Below are 21,094 nucleotides of genomic sequence, written 5' to 3'. Positions count from 1 at the left end.
CTTACAAAATTTTGTTCTCGTCCAAAACGTATATAGGCAAGCTTTACGATAATTTAAATAAAAAGTTTTTGTTTCCAGTATTTTCGGAAACTATAAAAGAAATAGTTTGTTCCGATTTTATTTCGAATTACATTACTTTATTATTCATCGTACTAGAATATTTGAAAAATCATGTCAGCTTTGAAATGTGTACTAAATAAAAGACGAATATTATAAGATTTCAAATTTCAAAACAAAAATACGACCATTTTTCCTTTAATTTTGTTTGACTAATAACTATACAGAATTCGACAATATTGATATTTTTATTTAATAAAACACTTTGTTTAACAAAAAAAAAACTTCTTTTCTTTGTTTTTAATTTGATTTTCGTTTCGTTTCAAGTTCTTGATTTGTTTTTAGTTTTACATTGACTTCATTTGTTGCAAGTATTTAAAAATTTTTTCCAATTCATTAAGAGTTTTTATGCAAAATTAGCAATAAATACAGCAAATAGTCGTTTTACGCTTCAAGATTTAATAACATTTTTAAAAAAACCGAGCTCTTAAAGATGCCGTCAAATGAATACTGAAAGGATTTGATTCAGTCTTTCGAAATGTAGGCTGTTGTTAAAATAAGTTTAATAGTTTTTTGATATTGAAAAATTTCTTTAAATTTTGGGTTTTTTGTTTTTAATATTAAAGTGGTACTAAGCCCTATTATCTTCGTATATATTCAAAATCCTACAATGACTGAATTTTATTGAAAATTTCATATGAAAATAATTAAAGAAGAGAAATGAATAAAATATACAAAAGAAACAACTTGTTATATGCGATGTTACAAATTAATCAAAGAAGAAAATTGAATTTTATATTAATAATGTAAAATTATAAACGCATGCACGTGTACATTTCTTTAACAGCGAATTAGTTTTCTTAATTTACTATTTTTTTTTTGGTTGAATATACAAAATATCCACAATTTAATAATAATCTAATCCTTATTATAATTACTACACATTTATTTTTCTGTTCCTATTTCTATAAGGTAGTTTCTCTTATCTAAATTTGCAACATTTGTAATTTTTTTTTTTTTTTTAGCTACACTTATAAAATAATAAGATTTTATTATAATTTTGTTGTTTTTAATTTTATGATCAAATTTTTATTTCTTTTTCTACATTTTTTTCTTAAAAAAATGATTTGTCTTTACTCTTAACATTTTGTTGATGCTACCTTTTTGGTCTCCAATGATTGAATCCAGCTGCAGAACCTTGCGTTCCGGTACGTGAATATTGACATAGTAAAACTTTTTTAAATGCTTGACGAAAAACCTTATTGAATATTGTATAAAAAATTGGATTAACCATTGAGCTGGCATAACCTAGCCACGTAACAATATCAAATACCCAATGTGAAATTTTTTCTTCACAATCACCACAAACTGTTGGTAATAAATTGAGTACAAAAAATGGTGCCCAAAGTATTACAAAAGTGAAAAAAACAACACCAAGTACTTTAGTTGCCTTCTGTTCTAATCTAATAATACGGCCATGACGTGATGAATTTCTTGATATTACTGAAGAATTACGGGAATGATGTGACCGTACTGTCGCATTTCGCTGCAATAGACACGGTGAAGATGAAATTTTATTTGATTTTAATGGTGATTGTGTTACTGTATCACTATCATGACCATTAATTGAATTTATATTACTAATGCCAGTATCAATAGTACTGCCACCGACACAACTAACGCTACCCGTGTTATTAGAACCATTTAAATAATTAATATGATTATGATGACGCAATGTTGTTGAACGTCGCAATGATGAAATATGTTGTTGATGATGATGATTATGATGTTGATGATGATGATGTGATATTGATGTTGATGAAGGAACTTTTGTAGGAGTTAATAATAATGTTGTACGTGCACCACCAAAACTTGAACCACGTCTTTTATTACGTTGTGAATCCCATGTTACAACAGACGCTGTTTTAGAATAACTTAATTTACGTACTGGTGTTGGTGGTGGTAACGATAAATAGCTATTGTTTGGTGAAGATTTCTTCATATTCATATTACAAGTATTTGCATTCAATACATTACTTATACTTTGATTATTATTATTATTATGCTGTTGTAAACATGTGTTAGATAATGTTGCAGTTGTATCAGATTTATTGATATGAGAAATATCATCTACATTTTTTAAAGAGATTTTTGTTGTGGTTATTGGTGTTGGACTTGTTGCTGGAAATAACGATGATGTTGATGATAAAGATATTGTAGAAAAGCTATTATTTGTTGATGATAATATTTTTACTTCAGTTTGTTTTAAAGCACTTTTAATTGGTACATCACCAAAATATGGACATGTACAAGGCGGTGGGAGTTGTAAATAATCCGAATGATCAGTCATATGACGATTCTTATCATAACAATGCTGTTGTTTTGTACTTCTCATAGAAGATGATTGGCTACTTTTCTTTAAAATTGATTCTAAATGTTCACCGCTACTTCTTTGTTTATTTTCATTTATTAAATTTTTGCATTTTTTATTTGAATCTTTGCAAGTAGTATCATTATTGGAATGCAAAGATTGTTTCATTAATGGTTCCAAAGAATTTTTTGGTAAACTAAAAAATCTTCGTCTATAAAATGGTGGTGGAGTACCAGGAGATTCATATTTTTTTCCTGGACTTGATGTTGATGCTCTTCGTCTTTTTTTGAAATTCATAAGTTGACGATGTGTTGACGGAAATGATGATGAATTACGTCTGCAAATGAAAACAAGAAATTAATATGTGCTATAATTAATCAAACAAATTTTTAAATTTTAGGAAATGTAAAAGCATTTTTTTCTTCTTTTATTGTAAAGTTTTCCTTTTATATTTCAAATTTATTGCATTTTCTTCACAAATTTCTAATTCTAAATTAATATTGTTATTCAAAATAATTTTTATTGCTAAAATTGCTTTAGATTACCGAAAATATTAATCTTAATTAAGAGAGTTATTTGTGGTATTTCATTTCTTCCATTATACGTAATTAGAATTGTGGTAAAAATTTTATCAAAATATAAATATGGAACTAGTTAACTGACGTCAAAAAAAGATAATTAATGATAATATTACAAGTCCAATTATTCTGTCATATAACAGACTCCAACATCTCACAAGATTTTTATAATTTTTACTTAAGAATATTATTTTTCTTTAAATTCATTATACATTAAGTCGACAATGGTAATTCTAAACAAAAAAATTATATGCATAATATGTAATATCGGTTTGAAATTTTTTAACAAGACTGGTCCTTTTTTTCAGAATTAAAATTTTTAAGCTGAATAAAACCAGTTGATTTTACATCCTGGTAGACAGCCGAATTTTATTAAATAGTTCATAAAATTGGAAATAAGATAGATAATTTGAATTTTAACTATATTCGAAAAATGGTTTCGCTTGATATAATTAAAATTAGAAATTCATTTAGTTTTGCACAGCTGATGTAATAGAATCCGCCTATTGAAATATAAGATTGCCGAATTCGTCCTTCAACTACTTATTGCTACTTCAAACAGGCTTCTTTGTTTCTTTGGTCATTTTTTTAAAGTAATTTGAATTTGATTTTTTAGATTCAAAGGGACTACATTCGATATCTCAGAAACTTTTAGTTGTGAAGTTCTATAATAATGAAGTTGTCCGAATTTGACTTCTTTGCATTTGACTGTTTTCATGTTGACTGTTAATTTTTTATACATAACCTTACACCTTATTATATACAAATATTTATCTTTTTCATTAAAAGATGACGAAAAGAAAATGAAAAGAAAAGAAGCAAAAGAGATAAGAAAATTTTCAAAGTAAAAGAGATAAAAATAAAAATACAAATAAAAACAAGAAAAGAGAACATAAGCAAAATTAAAAACTTTAGAATCAAGAGAAAAGAAACTTTTCCATTATCTCTAAAGGAACAGTTTTTGTTTTTCATTGCACTTAAAGGTATTTCTATAGTTATTTTTTGTTGTTTTTATTTTCTTTTGCCTCACAAACTCATTATTGCCAAAGAAAACAAATAAGAAAGAATTGATAGAAGAAAAAAATTTAATTTGGGCATTCAAAAAAAAAAAAAAAAACTTTTTAGTTTTTTTTTTGATAAAGAGTTATGAACGTTAATGATTAAATTTTTGACGCAGATTTTTTTTTTATGCTTTAAGATTCTTTTCTTTTAAAAACGTTAAAAAAGCAAAAATTAAAATGATTAGCTATACAATTTTGGAACAAAATTCAAAAAGGGTAAAAAACAAAATATTATTTTTCATTATCCTTCTCACTTTTTCAATATATTGTTCATTTTTATTGATTTTTGCAAGTAAATTTTCAAAATTTAATTTTGAGAAATTTTTCAATATTGTTACACATTTCTTTAAGAACAAATTTTTTGTTTCATTTATACAAAATGTTATACAAATGGAAATTCCATAAAATTTGTATAACATTTATATAACATTTATATATAACATGTTATATTTGTATAACATTTTCGGAACCCAATTGAATATACCTTATAAATTTTAATTTAGTAAATTTAATTTTCTAATTAGTTTTAATATTTCGGAATTTTATTAAGAATTTTGTCATTTTAAATATTGTAATTGTATAATAATTTCATTGGTAAAATAAAAGTTAAATAAAAGATGTAGTGTTATAAATATTACAGAACATATAATTTATTATAATATCACAAATTAAATAAAATAAATAAATAATTTTTAAAAGTTTTCTTAGTCAGTTTATAAGCCCATTATTGAAATTAAAATGAAATATTCTTCAGTATTAATAATTACAAGTAATTTCATTAAAAAATTTCAAATTTTATTTTCTATTATTCAATTTAAGCTACTATAATTGCAATAAAAGTGAATGCAATTCCCAATTTGATATTAAATTTTTTCTAACCTGTTATAAAAGCATGAAAATATATCGACTTAGAATTGCACAATCACTATTTATCTAGTTGATCTTGATTCTTGATAATTCAAATTTACAAGACACTTTTGATTAAATTAAACTTCTTAAATAAATAGAAATGCTTATATTGTTCATAATTTTTTGTAAATCTATGTGCAGTGTATTAATGCATTTCAGTTTTATATTATTTAAGGAATATACGAGTATAATGAATAGAATTTTATAGTACTCGTATGACAAGGGTAATAACGATATAGAATTGAAATTCAATTGAAAAGTGTACATTTTATGTAAGTAAAATAAAATAATTGAATTCTGTTTGAGTATTTTTAAAAAATTTACGGTTTAATTTTATTTTGTGTCACTTGTGTATAATTCTATATTTTCGAAGTCCGCCTTTTCTATTATCTTAGATGTACATTTTTTTATATCTAATTAAAGACTAACATATTATTTGAACTTTAAATTTTTTTAGTATAGAATAAAAGATTTTCTTTTTACATTTTTGAAGTTTTTGCTAAACATTTCTCTATACACAACATAGGCAATAAATAATATTATGTTAGACGTAATGTATGAACAATGACAGAAAATTTAATAAAAAATTTCAAAATAAAAAAAAAAAATGTATTGGAAAACATAAAGCCAATTATTCGCTTTATTTAATTTTGTATACATTGTAAAAAAAAATGTAAAAAATGTAAAAAAAAAGACAATGTTCAAGAAGACAAAGTTTTGTGATAATTACAAATTTTATAAAATTTATTGTATTAAAAGCTTCTAAAGTCAATCGATTTAAACATCTACAATATAAAGAAGGACAAAAAGTTTAATAAAGATTCCAATTTTATTCCAATTTTAACTTCTGCTTTACGATTGTATTCCCAAAATAAAGAAAAAAAAAAACTTTATAATTTTTTTTTTGTTATATTTATTTCATAGAATCTTTTTAAGAAGAAAGAAAGAGATTTTTAGAAAAAAGCAAAAAAAGAAAAGTTTTCTATAACCATAAAATTAAAGAGAACAGATCGTATTGTGTATGCTCGCATTGCTAAAATAAAAGTCTTATTGTTTAGTAAAAAATACATATTATATATATACATACATATATATATAAATGAAAACAAAACAATGACCACCAATGTAAAAGTTGAAGTGACTGAATTTCTTCATTAAGTTCTAAAATTTATTAAGTAAGTGTCCACCAAAGGAACTTTCTTTTTTTTTAAACCATAAACCTTATATACACGTTTATTTTTTCAGTTGTTTTGAATATTTTCTATAGAAAATAATTATAGTATCTCTAGTACCTCTAAGGAATTACACAAAATATTTTATTGCATAAATTCAGGAGAATTCTCAATGGTGAAATTTTTTATATTGTGAAAATTTTTAAATTAAAAATATTAGTTGTAAGTTGTAAGTTTTTTACCGGCCGTATTGTATGCAATGAAGTTGGTTATATACTTAGGTCTGTCGGTTTGTCGATCTGTGTTGGCATACGTGTGTCTCAAGTTTCAATGAACCGATTTTGATGAAATTTTATATATAAGTTTATTTTGAAAAATATACACTTTTCTACCTATATTACCTATATTAAAATTGAAAGGAAATGTTCAAAATGCATTTTCATAATTTCCTATAACACTTTCACTAAACTAGTCAATATACATACATTGCGGTGCTGACCACATCAGATCTTTTTTTTTTTCTTTCATTATGTACATATATTAATTATATAAGTTCACATCTAACCACTTCTCATGGGAGGTATGACTCTGTTACTATACCGATTTTTGCGAAATTTCCATTTCATCATGAAATATAAAACAAATACATACGTGTATATAACCAAGATAATCTTAAATAATTTAACAGTTAAAAAATAAATGTATGTATATAAAATTTTAAATTATAATTTCTACGAATTATATTGTTAATAAGGCTGTTCACAATAATATTTTTATGTACTTGAGTACAAAAAAAAAATAAAATAAAGTTGAGCCAAAGCAATGGTTTGTAATGTATCATTTTTCCCTTCAAGCAAACATGCAATTTTTTAATTTTCTTAATATTTTAAATAGTACATATAGATCTACATATATGTAGATATATGTAGAAAAGCCAGTCGCCGCAGAAAAAGCCAGCCATACTATGTGTCTCCGTTTACAGAATTTAAGATTGTGGTTTTCTTACAATAATTAGTTAAAAAAATGGCATCTTTAGGTCTTTGAAGGGTACCTTTTAGAGGGGGGAGATAGGTAAAAATATTCTTCTATAGAAATAAGTTTCTAATAAAGATCTATGTACATATGAACTGTCAGCTTTCCATCTTCGAAGATGTAGAAGTTTTGTAAACATATCCACGGACAGACCGACGGAGAAAGTGAAACTAAAAAGCACTTTTTTCAAAATGTTTTTAGAATGGTTCTAGAAACCAAAATTCAAGATAAAAAAGGCAAATATATACAGAAAAAATGAATGAGGCTGAGAAAGAAAATAAATTGCATATTTGCTTTTGCAGCTTTATTGCTCTTACAACTTTACAATTTGGAATTTTAAGAAAAAGATCATATTTAAATCAATACTTAATATAAATAAGAACAAAAATTTGTGTTTATACTTTTAACATTTTTTTTGGTATAAAAAAAATAAATTATGGTCCACACAATAACCGACCATATTGCATATTCTCTAAATAATTTTTACGGGTTCCAATAAATTTTTTCTGAATAGTTTAGCATAACTTTAACATAAAACTGAGAAAACGTCTTTCGCATATAAAATATATTATACATATATCTACTATACACATTCACTTATTTAAAATTTTAAGAAAATCAGTAATCTTCTGTGTTCCCTGAAATATTAATTTAGTTTTGTAGTAGAGAGGGGGCTGTCGTTTTGGCTCTGAAAGGAACTATCTTCTGTTTTCATATAGTTCGGTGCTCCACTAATTCCATAAACAGTTCCAAATTGGTGAATTATAAGCTCTTAAATTTGCTAGAAAAAACTCCTGGTTAATAATGAGTATTATTATACCTATGTATATTTTTTAATTCATAATTTGCCATCACATAATATAAATTGTATGGAATGTCGAATCAACATTCCAAATGAGTCGTTGACATAATTAATTTTGTCTCCTAAAAATATTGATAAAATTTTACTCTTAAACGTAAATTTACAAATTTAAAAAATATTAATTTTTGGTTACTTTTCGATGTGGCAGAACATTCAATTGGTTCGTTAACTTTCAGCAATTATTTTAATAGTTAATACAACGCTTATATAAAGTAAAAAAATTAATTTATTAATGTTAACTAAATTTATTGCTTCTTACCTTATGGAATCTTTCATTTCAAAAATTAATTTCTTTACGTAAGAGTTTCAAACCGAAAAAAAGAAAATACATTTAATTTTTAGCACTTTTCCAAAAATTTTTTGAAAAAAGTGCTTATTAGTTTCACTCTGTCCGTCCGTCCGTCAGTCCGTCCGTCCGTCAGTCCGTCCGTCCGTCCGTCCGTCCGTCCGTCCGTCCGTGGACACTTTTTTTGTTTACAAAACTTTTACACCCTTGAAGATAGAAAGCTGAAATTTTGTATGTGCATAGATCTTTACTAGAAACTTATTTCCGTAGAACAAAATTTTTACCTATCTCCCCCCCTCTAGAAGCAATACCCCCCCAAAACCCTAAAAATGGCTTTTTTTAACTATTTGCTGCAAAGAAACCATAAGCATTTTTGAAATTCTGCAAACGCAGAAAGGCAGCGGCTTACTTCCCCTAGCGCAGTATACTATAGTTAAACTTTAGAAAAACAAAATGGCTGTTCAAATTTACCGTTATCTAAAGTCCTTTTTTTCCAAAAGTTTTTATGTCGTTTTTCTTCTAGACCCCAGCCTGTAAGAGCCTGAAATTTTAGGAGCTTTTAGACATTAACAAATAGTTTATTTCGTTAGAAGAAAATTTTTTCCCATCTCCACCCCCTCTCAAGTTATCGCCTCTTGAATTTTGTAAAATTTGAATTTTTGACACCTTATATTTCCGAAACCGCAAGCTTTTTCAAATTTCTATAAACGCAAAAAGCAAACGGTAAATTCCATGACATTAAAAAATATAATCATTTTTCTTAACTCACACAATTAACCCTTAAAATCGAGCATTATATTAACCCCACTTTATATTAATTTTTACTTTATTTCAAAGACTGCATAAATTGTTCATCCTAAATATATGCAATCCTAAAAATAGTTTTGTATATGAATGAAAATAATTTTAATAGTGTGATAGCTATACATAGACTGTATTTAAAAGCAGAATTTTCACTTGTTGAAGGGAAAAGTGCTACAATACAAACCATTGGTTTGACCCAACTTTATTTTATAGTTCATTTGAAAAATTAAATTTATTTAATTTCCTAAATTATCTCTGTTCACAGATTTTTTGGAATAAAATAGTATACGTATGTGAGATATTTGAAATAACTTTAATACTTGATTTTGTTTTTGTATTATCAATCATAATAATATTATACATAAAGGTTATCAGAATACATGAGTATAGCTACGCGTACTCATTGAATATTTTTAATATAAAAAGAGAAAATATGAAGTTTAACTTATTGAACTATCTGATAACGGTATCACAATAAAAGCGCAATAAGTAATGTAAACTATGTATACTCGTATATGTATAACAAATTAACGAACTGTAAAATAATACACTGTCTTTCAAACCTCCCAAAATGGATTTTTAAATTTTTTTTGTTAAAAGCTGTTCCAAATTAATATTAAATTTTGATTATTTGCATTAATTTCAAAATAAAAATATAAACAATAAGCCCTAGGCTATCGAATTAAAACAAAATTTAAATTTTGTAAAGGGGTTTATATGTTTATAGTATGAGCGTCTTAATTATTGTGTTAGCTATGTATTGAGTGTCTTGATTAATATTGTATTGTGCTTTCAGGATTTCCGTAGAATACAATTTTGCCCAAAAATATGACTTGTTAATTTTGTGATATGAAATTTTTCATAATTATCACAAAATGTGATATTTGTTTATTCCCAAGTAAACTAAATAATTTTCTCATACTGTTATAGAACTGATAGATGCCATTACCAAAGAAACGAGAAATTTAGTTAAATTGTTTTACATATATAACAAAAGATAATATTAATAAAGCACATGAGCATTACCTCGACAGTATTGTTTTGCGAATTGTAAAATAAATAAAGTTGGGTCAAACCAATGGTTTGTATTGTAGCACTTTTCCCTTCAACAAGTGAAAATTCTGCTTTTAAATACAGTCTATGTATACCTATCACACTATTAAAATTATTTTCATTCATATACAAAACTATTCCAAGGATTGCATATATTTAGGATGATGCATATATGCAGTCTTTGAAATAAAGCAAAAATTGATATAAAAAGGGGTTAACATAATGCTCGATTTTAAGGTTTAATTGTGTGAGTTAAGGAAAATAATTATATTTTTTAATGTCATGGAATTTACCGTTAGCTTTTTGCGTTTATAGAAATTTGAAAAAACGTGCGATTTCGGAAATATAAGGTGTCAAAAATTCAAATTTTACAAATTTCAAGGGGCGATAACTTGAGAGGGGGTGGAGATGGAAAAAAATTTTCTTCTAACGAAATGAACTATTTGTTTATGTCTAAAAGTCCCCAAAATTTCAAGCTTCTACAGGCTGGGGTCTAGAAGAAAAACGACATCAAAAATTTGGAAAAAAAGGACTTTAGATAACGGTAAATTTGAACGGCCATTTTGTTTTTCTAAAGTTCAACTGTAGTATATCGCGCTAGGGAAAGCAAGCCGCTGCCTTTCTGCGTTTGCAAAATTTCAAAAATGCTTATGGTTTCATTGCAACAAATAGTTAAAAAAGGCCATTTTTAAGGTTTCGGGGGGGTATAACTTCTAGAGGGAGGGAGATAGGTAAAAATTTTGTTCTACGGAAGTAAGTTTCTAGTAAAGATCTATGTACATATAAAATTTCAGCTTTCTATCTTCAAGGGTGTAGAAGTTTTGTAAACAAAAAAAGTGTCCACGGACGGACGGACGGACGGACAGAGTGAAACTAATAAGCACTTTTTTCAAAAAATTTTTTGGAAAAGTGCTAAAAATTGGATTCTACCAATTAAAAAATGATTTTCTCAGTTTTATTGAAAATTGTTGTCAGAGTTTATTGAAATATGTTAAAGAATACATAATTGTAAATTCTATGGCGCTTAATAAATAATTTACTCTTATTATAATTTTGGTTATCTTATTTATTTAGGCGAATAATACACATATTTCAATTTTAGGTATTTTTGTATAAAATGATACTGCGATCAGTCATACCAAAAGTCATATTACATTTCTATTTCCAAGCTAACTAAAAAAAGTTCAAACTAAAAATGAATCACATTTATTTTGTATAATTTTACACTAAACAATTTGATTCACATAGATGTAATGAAAATACATTATAAACTTTCCCAACTCAACACTAAAGTAAATTAAAGAGAATCGAAGAAGCTTTCGTCATGAGAATTCATATTTTTAGTGTAAAACTAATCGTAATACAAAAAACAAAAAAAAAAAAAACCATAACGAACGTATCATGATTAAAAAGTTAAAGTGAAAACAACATTAAAATTCAACAGACTAGCTGAAGTTAGTATCATTTGAGATGTTATTGAGAGTGGAATCTCAAATTCTCAATTATTTAGTTTCTATTTTTAGTTTTTGTATGTAGTGCGTTTATTTTTATAAGTATATACTTATACTTATGAATAATAATATATTATCTCTACCTGTGCACTGAATATTCTACAATTATTATTATTTATGCTTAATCGCGAATTAATATTTTTGACGAAAATGAGTGATTTTTACTTTTGATTTTGTTTCTAGTACAATATTTCAGCAACAATATTTTTAAATTTTGCATTATTTCTTTTTATAAGAGGTGAATATATAAAAATATTTTTTGATTCTTAAAACCGGTTTGTTAACATATGATACCCGCGTGTGATTTATTTATTATTGATTATATACATTTGTTTTTTAAAAATAGCTAATTCGCATTTCAAAAAAAAATTTCGGTTCGAATGTTTTTATGAAATAATATAGTATGCTACTAAAAGTTTTATTTTATACTATTATCACAAGTTATTTATCAATATTCGGTATGTATTAAGAAAACACAGAAACTATTTAAAACTCGTATTTGGATAACTTCTAAAATTAAGATTTGATAATGCAGCATTTTCTCAACAACAATGTGGAAATGGAAGAAAATTGTGTGACAACGGACAATGCATAAGTATGGACCATTGGTGTGATGGAAAAGTTGATTGTAGAGACGGTTCTGATGAGACAACATCTTGCCTAAAAGTAACGTGTCCAAAATATTCATTTCGATGTTCATATGGTGCTTGTGTTGGAATGGATTCTAAGTGTAATAATGTCACTGATTGCTACGACGGCTCAGATGAAACCCCCATAGTATGTTCTAGTCTCAAATCCAATTCAACGTGCCCGTAAGTATCTTGCACACTCTAACAAAGGTTAAATATAACACAATAAGTTTCTGAAGTGAAAGGTGAAATTATTTTCACAAATTTGATCAAATCTAAATATTATAATGATTTCAAAAAAACCTCATAATTTGTTTTCCTATAAATTAGATAACGTACAAATATTATTATTAACCTATACAATATGAAAATTTAACAATAACTTACTATAACTTCTTTTGCATCATTATGTAGACTAGCTTTTTTATGAATTTAAATATTTTTAATTTTAGCATATTTGAGGTTCAATGCAATAATTTACAATGTATTCCGCAAGAGAATGCGTGTGATGGGAAAGTGGATTGCACTGATGGCTCAGACGAAACTATAAATACCTGTGCAAGCCAGCCCTGTCCAAAATACTCTTTTAAATGCGCATATGGAGCATGCATAAGTAAATTTGATAAATGTGACAAAAAAATTGATTGTGCTGATAGATCGGATGAAAATAATGATGAATGTCAAGAGGAAGGACTAATTATTTTAGGCTCAACTCCTAGGGTAGAAATTTCAACGCCCGAATCAGTCCCTTTATTTGGTTGCTTTGTTCCCTCAGGAACTTTAATTTTGAGGGATACATACACAAACGAAAGATTCAAACCAGGAACGGTAGTTTCCATGCTTACATCTGTTAACTATTCTTGTCCTTCAAAACACGTTCTAGAAGGAAACATTAACAACTTTTGTGATGATGAGTGGGTTAATCCACATCCAAAGTGTATAAGTAAGCAATAATAGAAAAACACCGAACGGCTTTTAATACCCGAATATTTAAGACTTTTAATACCCAATATTTTTGTAGAAATGTGTCCACCAATAAAGGGTCACACTATAGAAGTGCAATGCAATTTAAAAGGAGAAGGTGTTGATTGTAAGAGTTATGTCGAACCTGGAACCACTGCCAAGATAAACTGTGCAGTCATGTATAAAAAACCAGAACGTTTAATCCATGAAGATTTACAATGTCAAAATGACGGGGAATGGAATTATTCACCATTCAAATGCGAACAAATATGTGGAACTCTTGACACAAAAGTAGCATTTAGTGTGAATAGTGAGGTAACCGCTCCTTCTAAAGTACCATGGCATGTTGGAATATATGAAAAACAAAGTAATGGGAAATATGAACACATTTGTGGTGGAACATTATACTCATCAAAAATCGTAATAAGCGCTGCGCATTGCTTTTGGGATTCAAAGAGTTCAACTTTAAAAGATAAATCAAAATTTCTTGTAATAGTGGGAAAAGCTTTTAGAGATTATAATGCTTATGAAAGTCTCCACGTTCAAGAATCCAATGTATCAAAAATTGATATTCCTGTAACGTAAGAGTTTATATTTTCATTCATATAAAAAGCTAATGATTTCACCTTCCTTTTAGATTTTACGGGGCAGACCATGACTATGCCAATGATATTGCCGTTTTGACACTTAATGATCACATTATATTTAAAAACCATATAAGACCAGCATGTTTGACATTCAAAGAACACAACGACAAATTTCTTCAAAGTGACAGACACGGAATTGTCGCTGGTTGGGGTATTACAGATGATGGAAATTACAGTCCTGAACTACGTTCAGTCGAACTATTATCAATTGATAGTAACGCTTGTAGAACTAAAATTACTAAAAACGACAAAATTGCAGGTGATAAGTTTTGTGTTGAAACTAGTACTGGAAAAAATGTTTGCCAAGGTGATAGTGGAGGAGGATATCTCATACCAGAAAATGTGGGTGATGCCACATATTATCATATCTGGGGCGTAGTTAGTAATGGTATCACATCTACAAAAGACGGCGTGGCAAAATGTGATGCAAATTTCGTTACAACTTTTACAAATGTACAATATTACAAAGAGATTATATTGGATGCATATGCCAATGCATATGCCGTAATTTAGTTTGGCTTATTTTAGGTAAAATAAAGCTTACATTTTATCTAGACAACATTTCAATAATTTTGTTAAGGCTGAAAATACATTATGATAATTGAGTAAATAAAATTTTATTTTCGTTATATTTTTTGGTAGATTTATGTTACTGCTAAGAGGTTTTACTTTGTTGATATAATTTGACTATATATTATATAAAGTCAGCAAGACATTTACTTAACATAAATTTTTTTTAGTAATTTTGATTAGAAATATTAGTTATCTTTTTCATACAGAAAATAATAACATTTTACGTTCTAAGGTTATGAACTGTAGAAGAACCAATGGTGTTTTCTAAATAATGCCAAGTTGGTTTTCTAATCTAAAATATTTGTGTAACAAAATTTTTTTCTTCTGATTTTTCAACGATGCAATAAACTAGAGGTGGAAAACTATCAGTGGTACTATCGATACTATCGGTAGATTTTAACTATCGCAACTGACGATGGTTTTAAAGTGGATTTAATGCTATCAGTTTTTGTCAGGTATTAATAAATTTTTAAAAATGGGCAAGAGCGGGTAAATATCGTTTTGAAATTTAAAAATTCCATAACATTATTTTCATATGTACACACAAAAAATATTTTAATAATACAGACACTTTAATTTACTACATCAGCTTTTTGTTTTAGTTGGTAGAGTTATGTTCTTCTATTCCATTCTAAATAATTCCTGAAGACGTGGGAAGAAGGTAAATTAACACTTAGTTTCACTTTATTCTTAAAATTCCTTCTTCGGAATGAACAAGCGCAAACACTTGGTAAAAGCTATATTAAAGTTGAAATTTAGGACAGAACATGTCGTTTGAATACTGCATTTAACCGAGTGTTCGCAGAAGCGAGTTAAAAAAAGCCGACACGAAAATTTCTTTTGTTGCCATAAGATGTGGAGAGGCAAATATGTACTTTTGAAAATATTTTAAATTTTTAGTGTTAAGCATTTGTAATTAATAATTATTATTAATACTCGTAAATAAAATAAATAAATTATTTTTAAATTTTTTATTTTCATTTCAATCTTAATAAATTTAAAACATATTTCCTATGAATAGGCAATGATTATATTTCATAAAGTGATCAGTATGCATACACCTTTTTTTCTTTATAAGTTACTTTACTTCTATGTCACTACCTGATACTGTGTATCTTCTGTACCAGGTACATGTATGGGTACATTCATACATGAAATTTCAAACTCTTTTGCTTTCATACATTCGAATTTTTTACCTAACTTTAAAAAATGAAAAATAAATTTTGTTATTATCAAAACAAAAATAACAAAATTTTTACTTAACTTAATTTAATTTTATTTCAGTCCAATGTTTTTGATACACTCGTTTGTTTACAATATTTTGTTCCTTTCTTGCCTGCACAACTCTTATTACCATCTATTTTTAAAAAAAAATGGAATGTTTTAAGAATTTGGAAGCAAGATGCAAATGAAAACTAAAGGAATGGAACGAGTCGAATTACTTATTAGTAGATATATTCTCGTAACAATATTCAAGAAGCTTATGACAATGGATTTTAAACACTTCTTTACAATTTTAAGGACAGTAATAAGCTTTTAGTTAACGTACCTAGAAAAATGTGATACATTGCCATACATATAAAATTTCATGAAAATCGGTTCAGCCGAAATTGAGATACGCGCGTGCACACACAGAGAGAGAGACACCTCTCTACAAATAGTTTAATTACCTACTATGGAGAAGTGTCTTCCCACTGAAAACCCGATATGCAAAATTTGTTGCCATCAAATATTGTGGTTAATAAAAAATAAACATTTCTATAAATTAAAAGTAGACAAAAATCTTTCAAGTACTCTTTTACAACTCCTCTTTCGAAAACGATAAAAGTAAAATTGAGAGGAATGTAGAGTAATAAAGTTGGGTCAAACCAATGGTTTGTATTGTAGCACTTTTCCCTTCAACAAGTGAAAATTCTGCTTTTAAATACAGTCTATGTATACCTATCACACTATTAAAATTATTTTCATTCATATAGAAAACTATTTCTACGGTTGCATATATTTAGGATGACGCATATATGCAGTCTTTGAAATAAAGCAAAAATTAATATAAAAAGGGGTTAACATAATGCTCGATTTTAAGGGTTAATTGTGTGAGTTAAGAAAAATAATTATATTTTTTTAATTCATGGAATTTACCGTTAGCTTTTTGCGTTTATAAAAATTTGGAAAACCTTGCGGTTTCGGAAATATAAGGTGTCAAAAATTCAAATTTTACGAATTTCAAGAGGTGATAACTTGAGAGGGGGTGGAGATGGAAAAAAATTTTCTTCTAACAAAATGAACTATTTGTTAATGTCTAAAAGCTCCTAAAATTTCAAGCTTCTACAGGCTGGGGTCTAGAAGAAAAACGACATCAAAAATTTGGAAAAAAAGGACTTTAGATAACGGTAAATTTGAACGGCCATTTTGTTTTTCTAAAGTTTAACTATAGCATACCGCGCAAGGGGAAGCAAGCCACTGCCTTTCTGCGTTTGCAAAATTTCAAAAATGCTTATGGTTTCATTGCAACAAATAGTTAAAAAAGGCCATTTTTAGGGTTTTGCGGGGGTATAACTTCTAGAGGGGGGGAGATAGGTAAAAATTTTGTTCTACGGAAATAAGTTTCTAGTAAAGATCTATCTACACACAAAATTTCAGCTTTCTATCTTCAAGGGTGTAGAAGTTTTGTAAACAAAAAATGTGTCCACGGACGGACGGACGGACGGACGGACGGACAGAGTGAAACTAATAAGCACTTTTTTCAAAAAATTTTTTGGAAAAGTGCTAAAAAGTAAGAAAGCAATAAAATTCAAAAATTTTACTCAAAAAATATATGATGCAATACACACACATATAAAAATATTGTGTGCGCTACGGCTTCGTCATACACTGTTAACATCAATTTGCGTTTTATTATAAATATTATTATAATATAGATTACAATATTGTATTATATAGAATACAACACAATTACTTTAGTTTAAGTTATGTTCTTATAAGGTTCGTGTTTTGAACTTAAGTTAAAATTATCAACATTTTTTATTAAAATATGTTATCGATAATTGAAAACATTATTTCCCAATATTTACTATCATAATTCCGGATATGCTTGAATCTAGAAGACCGTTTTTCACTATATTCGTTTCGTATTTAGCAATAGTCGGTAAGCTACCTGAAAAAGAACTTTGTTTTCATTCACAAAGAAACTTTTTACTTAATAAAATTCATTTTTTTCTTTCCGTTGAATATAAAAATACCGGCACAGTTTCTTCTCAAGAAGAATGTGAAAATGGTATGAAAGCATGTGATAATGGGCAATGTATAAATACAGACTTTTGGTGTGATGGTGAAAAAAATTGTGATGATGGGTCAGATGAATCAATTATTTCATGCAGCAGCCTTCAATTAAATTCAACATGCGCAGTTACATCAATTGAGTTTGACTTTTCAAGAATTTATAATATTATACAAATACTAACTTACTATTGAATTTTCAGTTCATTTCAAGTACAGTGTAATAATTCACAATGCATTTTGCAAGAGAGTGTTTGTGATGGAAAAAAGGATTGTGATGATGGCTCTGACGAAACTCAAAAAACTTGTGAAAATCAACGTTGCCTTAAATATTATTTTAGGTGCAGATATGGAGCATGCATAAGTAAACTAGCGAAGTGTGACGGGAAAATTGATTGTGCTGATGGATCAGACGAAAATAATGACGAGTGTTTAGAGGAAGAACCAATTGTTCCAAGACAAAACCATAAATGGAAGGATTCGGTTACTGAGTCAAGCTCTTTAGTTCATTGCATTGTTCCTTTCGGAAATGTAATTTCGAAGAACACACACACAAACGAAACATTTGAACCAGGAACTAAAGTTTCCGTTCGTACATCTGTTAACTATTCTTGTCCTTCAAAACACGTTCTAGAAGGAAACATTAACAACTTTTGTGTTGATGAGTGGGTTAATCCACATCCGAAGTGTATAAGTAAGCAATAAGTATAAGAAAAACACCGAACGTTGTAAAACAAAATTATTAAATCCTTCTAATGTTCAATACTTTTGTAGAAATGTGTACTCCAATAAAGGACCACACTATAGAAGTTCAATGTAATTTAAAAGGAGTAGGTGTTGATTGTAAGAGTTATGTCGAACCTGGAACCACTGCCAAGATAAACTGTGCAGTCATGTATAAAAAACCAGCACGTTTAATCCATGAAGATTTACAATGTCAAAATGACGGTGAATGGAATTATTCACCATTCAAATGCGAACAAATATGTGGAACTCTTGACACAAAAGTAGCATTTAGTGTGAATAGTGAGGTAACCGCTCCTTCTAAAGTACCATGGCATGTTGGAATATATGAAAAACAAAATAATGGGAAATATGAACACATTTGTGGTGGAACATTATACTCATCAAAAATCGTAATAAGCGCTGCGCATTGCTTTTGGGATTCAAAGAGTTCAACTTTAAAAGATAAATCAAAATTTCTCGTAATAGTGGGAAAAGCTTTTAGAGATTATAATGCTTATGAAAGTCTCCACGTTCAAGAATCCAATGTATCAAAAATTGATATTCCTGTAACGTAAGAGTTTATATTTTCATTCATATAAAAAGCTAATGATTTCACCTTCCTTTTAGATTTTACGGGGCAGACCATGACTATGCCAATGATATTGCCGTTTTGACACTTAATGATCACATTATATTTAAAAACCATATAAGACCAGCATGTTTGACATTCAAAGAACACAACGACAAATTTCTTCAAAGTGACAGACACGGAATTGTCGCTGGTTGGGGTATTACAGATGATGGAAATTACAGTCCTGAACTACGTTCAGTCGAACTATTATCAATTGATAGTAACGCTTGTAGAACTAAAATTACTAAAAACGACAAAATTGCAGGTGATAAGTTTTGTGTTGAAACTAGTACTGGAAAAAATGTTTGCCAAGGTGATAGTGGAGGAGGATATCTCATACCAGAAAATGTGGGTGATGCCACATATTATCATATCTGGGGCGTAGTTAGTAATGGTATCACATCTATAAAAGACGGCGTGGCAAAATGTGATGCAAATTTCGTTACAACTTTTACAAATGTACAATATTACAAAGAGATTATATTGGATGCATATGCCAATGCATATGCCGTAATTTAGTTTGGCTTATTGTAGGTAAAATAAAACTTACATTTTATCTAGACAACATTTCAATAATTTTGTTAAGGCTGAAAATACATTATGATAATTGAGTAAATAAAATTTTATTTTCGTTATATTTTTTGGTTGATTTATGTTACTGCTAAGAGATTTTAATACTGCTATTAAAATGTTTTTCTTCTGATTTTTCAACGATGCAATAAACTAGAGGTGGAAAACTATCAGTGGTACTATCGATACTATTGGTAGATTTTAACTATCGCAACTGACGTTGGCTTTAAAGTGGATATAATGCTATCAGTTTTTGTCAGGTATTAATAAATTTTTAAAAATGGGCAAGAGCGGGTAAATATCGTTTTGAAATTTAAAAATTCCATAACATTATTTTCATATGTACACACAAAAAATATTTTAATAATACAGATACTTTAATTTACTACATCAGTTTTTTGTTTTAGTTGGTAGAGTTATGTTCTTCTATTCCATTCTAAATAATTCCTGAAGACGTGGGAAGAAGGTAAATTAACACTTAGTTTCACTTTATTCTTAAAATTCCTTCTTCGGAATGAACAAGCGCAAACACTTGGTAAAAGCTATATTAAAGTTGAAATTTAGGACAGAACATGTCGTTTGAATACTGCATTTAACCGAGTGTTCGCAGAAGCGAGTTAAAAAAAGCCGACACGAAAATTTCTTTTGTTGCCATAAGATGTGGAGAGGCAAATATGTACTTTTGAAAATATTTTAAATTTTTAGTGTTAAGCATTTGTAATTAATAATTATTATTAATACTCGTAAATAAAATAAATAAATTATTTTTAAATTTTTTATTTTCATTTCAATCTTAATAAATTTAAAACATATTTCCTATGAATAGGCAATGATTATATTTCATAAAGTGATCAGTATGCATACACCTTTTTTTCTTTATAAGTTACTTTACTTCTATGTCACTACCTGATACTGTGTATCTTCTGTACCAGGTACATGTATGGGTACATTCATACATGAAATTTCAAACTCTTTTGCTTTCATACATTCGAATTTTTTACCTAACTTTAAAAAATGAAAAATAAATTTTGTTATTATCAAAACAAAAATAACAAAATTTTTACTTAACTTAATTTAATTTTATTTCAGTCCAATGTTTTTGATACACTCGTTTGTTTACAATATTTTGTTCCTTTCTTGCCTGCACAACTCTTATTACCATCTATTTTTAAAAAAAAATGGAATGTTTTAAGAATTTGGAAGCAAGATGCAAATGAAAACTAAAGGAATGGAACGAGTCGAATTACTTATTAGTAGATATACTCTCGTAACAATATTCAAGAAGCTTATGACAATGGATTTTAAACACTTTTTTACAATTTTAAGGACAGTAATAAGCTTTTAGTTAACGTACATAGAAAAATGTGAATTTAACTCTTAGTA

The 21,094-nt window shown here is 27.7% G+C and overlaps 3 protein-coding genes across 6 annotated transcripts in view; 2 read left to right on the top strand and 1 right to left on the bottom strand.

Moving 5' to 3' along the window:
- Window positions 1-476: 476 nt before the first annotated feature.
- LOC129608176 (uncharacterized) overlaps window positions 477-21,094 on the bottom strand; it is a 154,340-nt gene continuing 133,722 nt past the window's right edge. For all 3 annotated transcript variants that reach the window (XM_055519527.1, XM_055519529.1, XM_055519528.1), the window contains one exon: window positions 477-2,765. In XM_055519527.1, coding sequence (XP_055375502.1) covers window positions 1,214-2,765 — 1,552 coding nt within the window. In that variant the 3' untranslated portion in view covers window positions 477-1,213. The remainder of the gene's footprint in view (window positions 2,766-21,094) is intronic.
- Window positions 11,748-14,587, top strand: LOC129608177 (modular serine protease-like). Of its 2 annotated transcripts, XM_055519532.1 has the most exons (6): window positions 11,748-11,934; window positions 12,043-12,154; window positions 12,232-12,508; window positions 12,778-13,268; window positions 13,347-13,869; window positions 13,926-14,587. In XM_055519532.1, exons 2-6 carry the CDS (start codon window positions 12,100-12,102, stop codon window positions 14,446-14,448), a joined length of 1,869 nt encoding a protein of 622 aa, XP_055375507.1. In that variant the 5' UTR covers window positions 11,748-11,934; window positions 12,043-12,099; the 3' UTR covers window positions 14,449-14,587. The 2 variants fall into 2 exon arrangements, with proteins under 2 accessions (XP_055375507.1, XP_055375505.1); XM_055519530.1 differs by having other exon boundaries at window positions 11,748-12,154.
- Window positions 17,525-18,096, top strand: LOC129608178 (low-density lipoprotein receptor-like). Its single transcript, XM_055519533.1, has 2 exons — window positions 17,525-17,653; window positions 17,756-18,096. Exons 1-2 carry the CDS (start codon window positions 17,596-17,598, stop codon window positions 17,977-17,979), a joined length of 282 nt encoding a protein of 93 aa, XP_055375508.1. The 5' UTR covers window positions 17,525-17,595; the 3' UTR covers window positions 17,980-18,096.

Source organism: Condylostylus longicornis, unplaced genomic scaffold (genome assembly GCF_029603195.1).
Source record: "Condylostylus longicornis isolate FDR11 unplaced genomic scaffold, ASM2960319v2 ptg000030l, whole genome shotgun sequence".
In the NCBI taxonomy this organism is placed as follows: domain Eukaryota; kingdom Metazoa; phylum Arthropoda; class Insecta; order Diptera; family Dolichopodidae; genus Condylostylus; species Condylostylus longicornis.
Note: the sequence above shows the minus strand (reverse complement) of the source record. Positions and strands in the feature narration are given on the sequence as shown.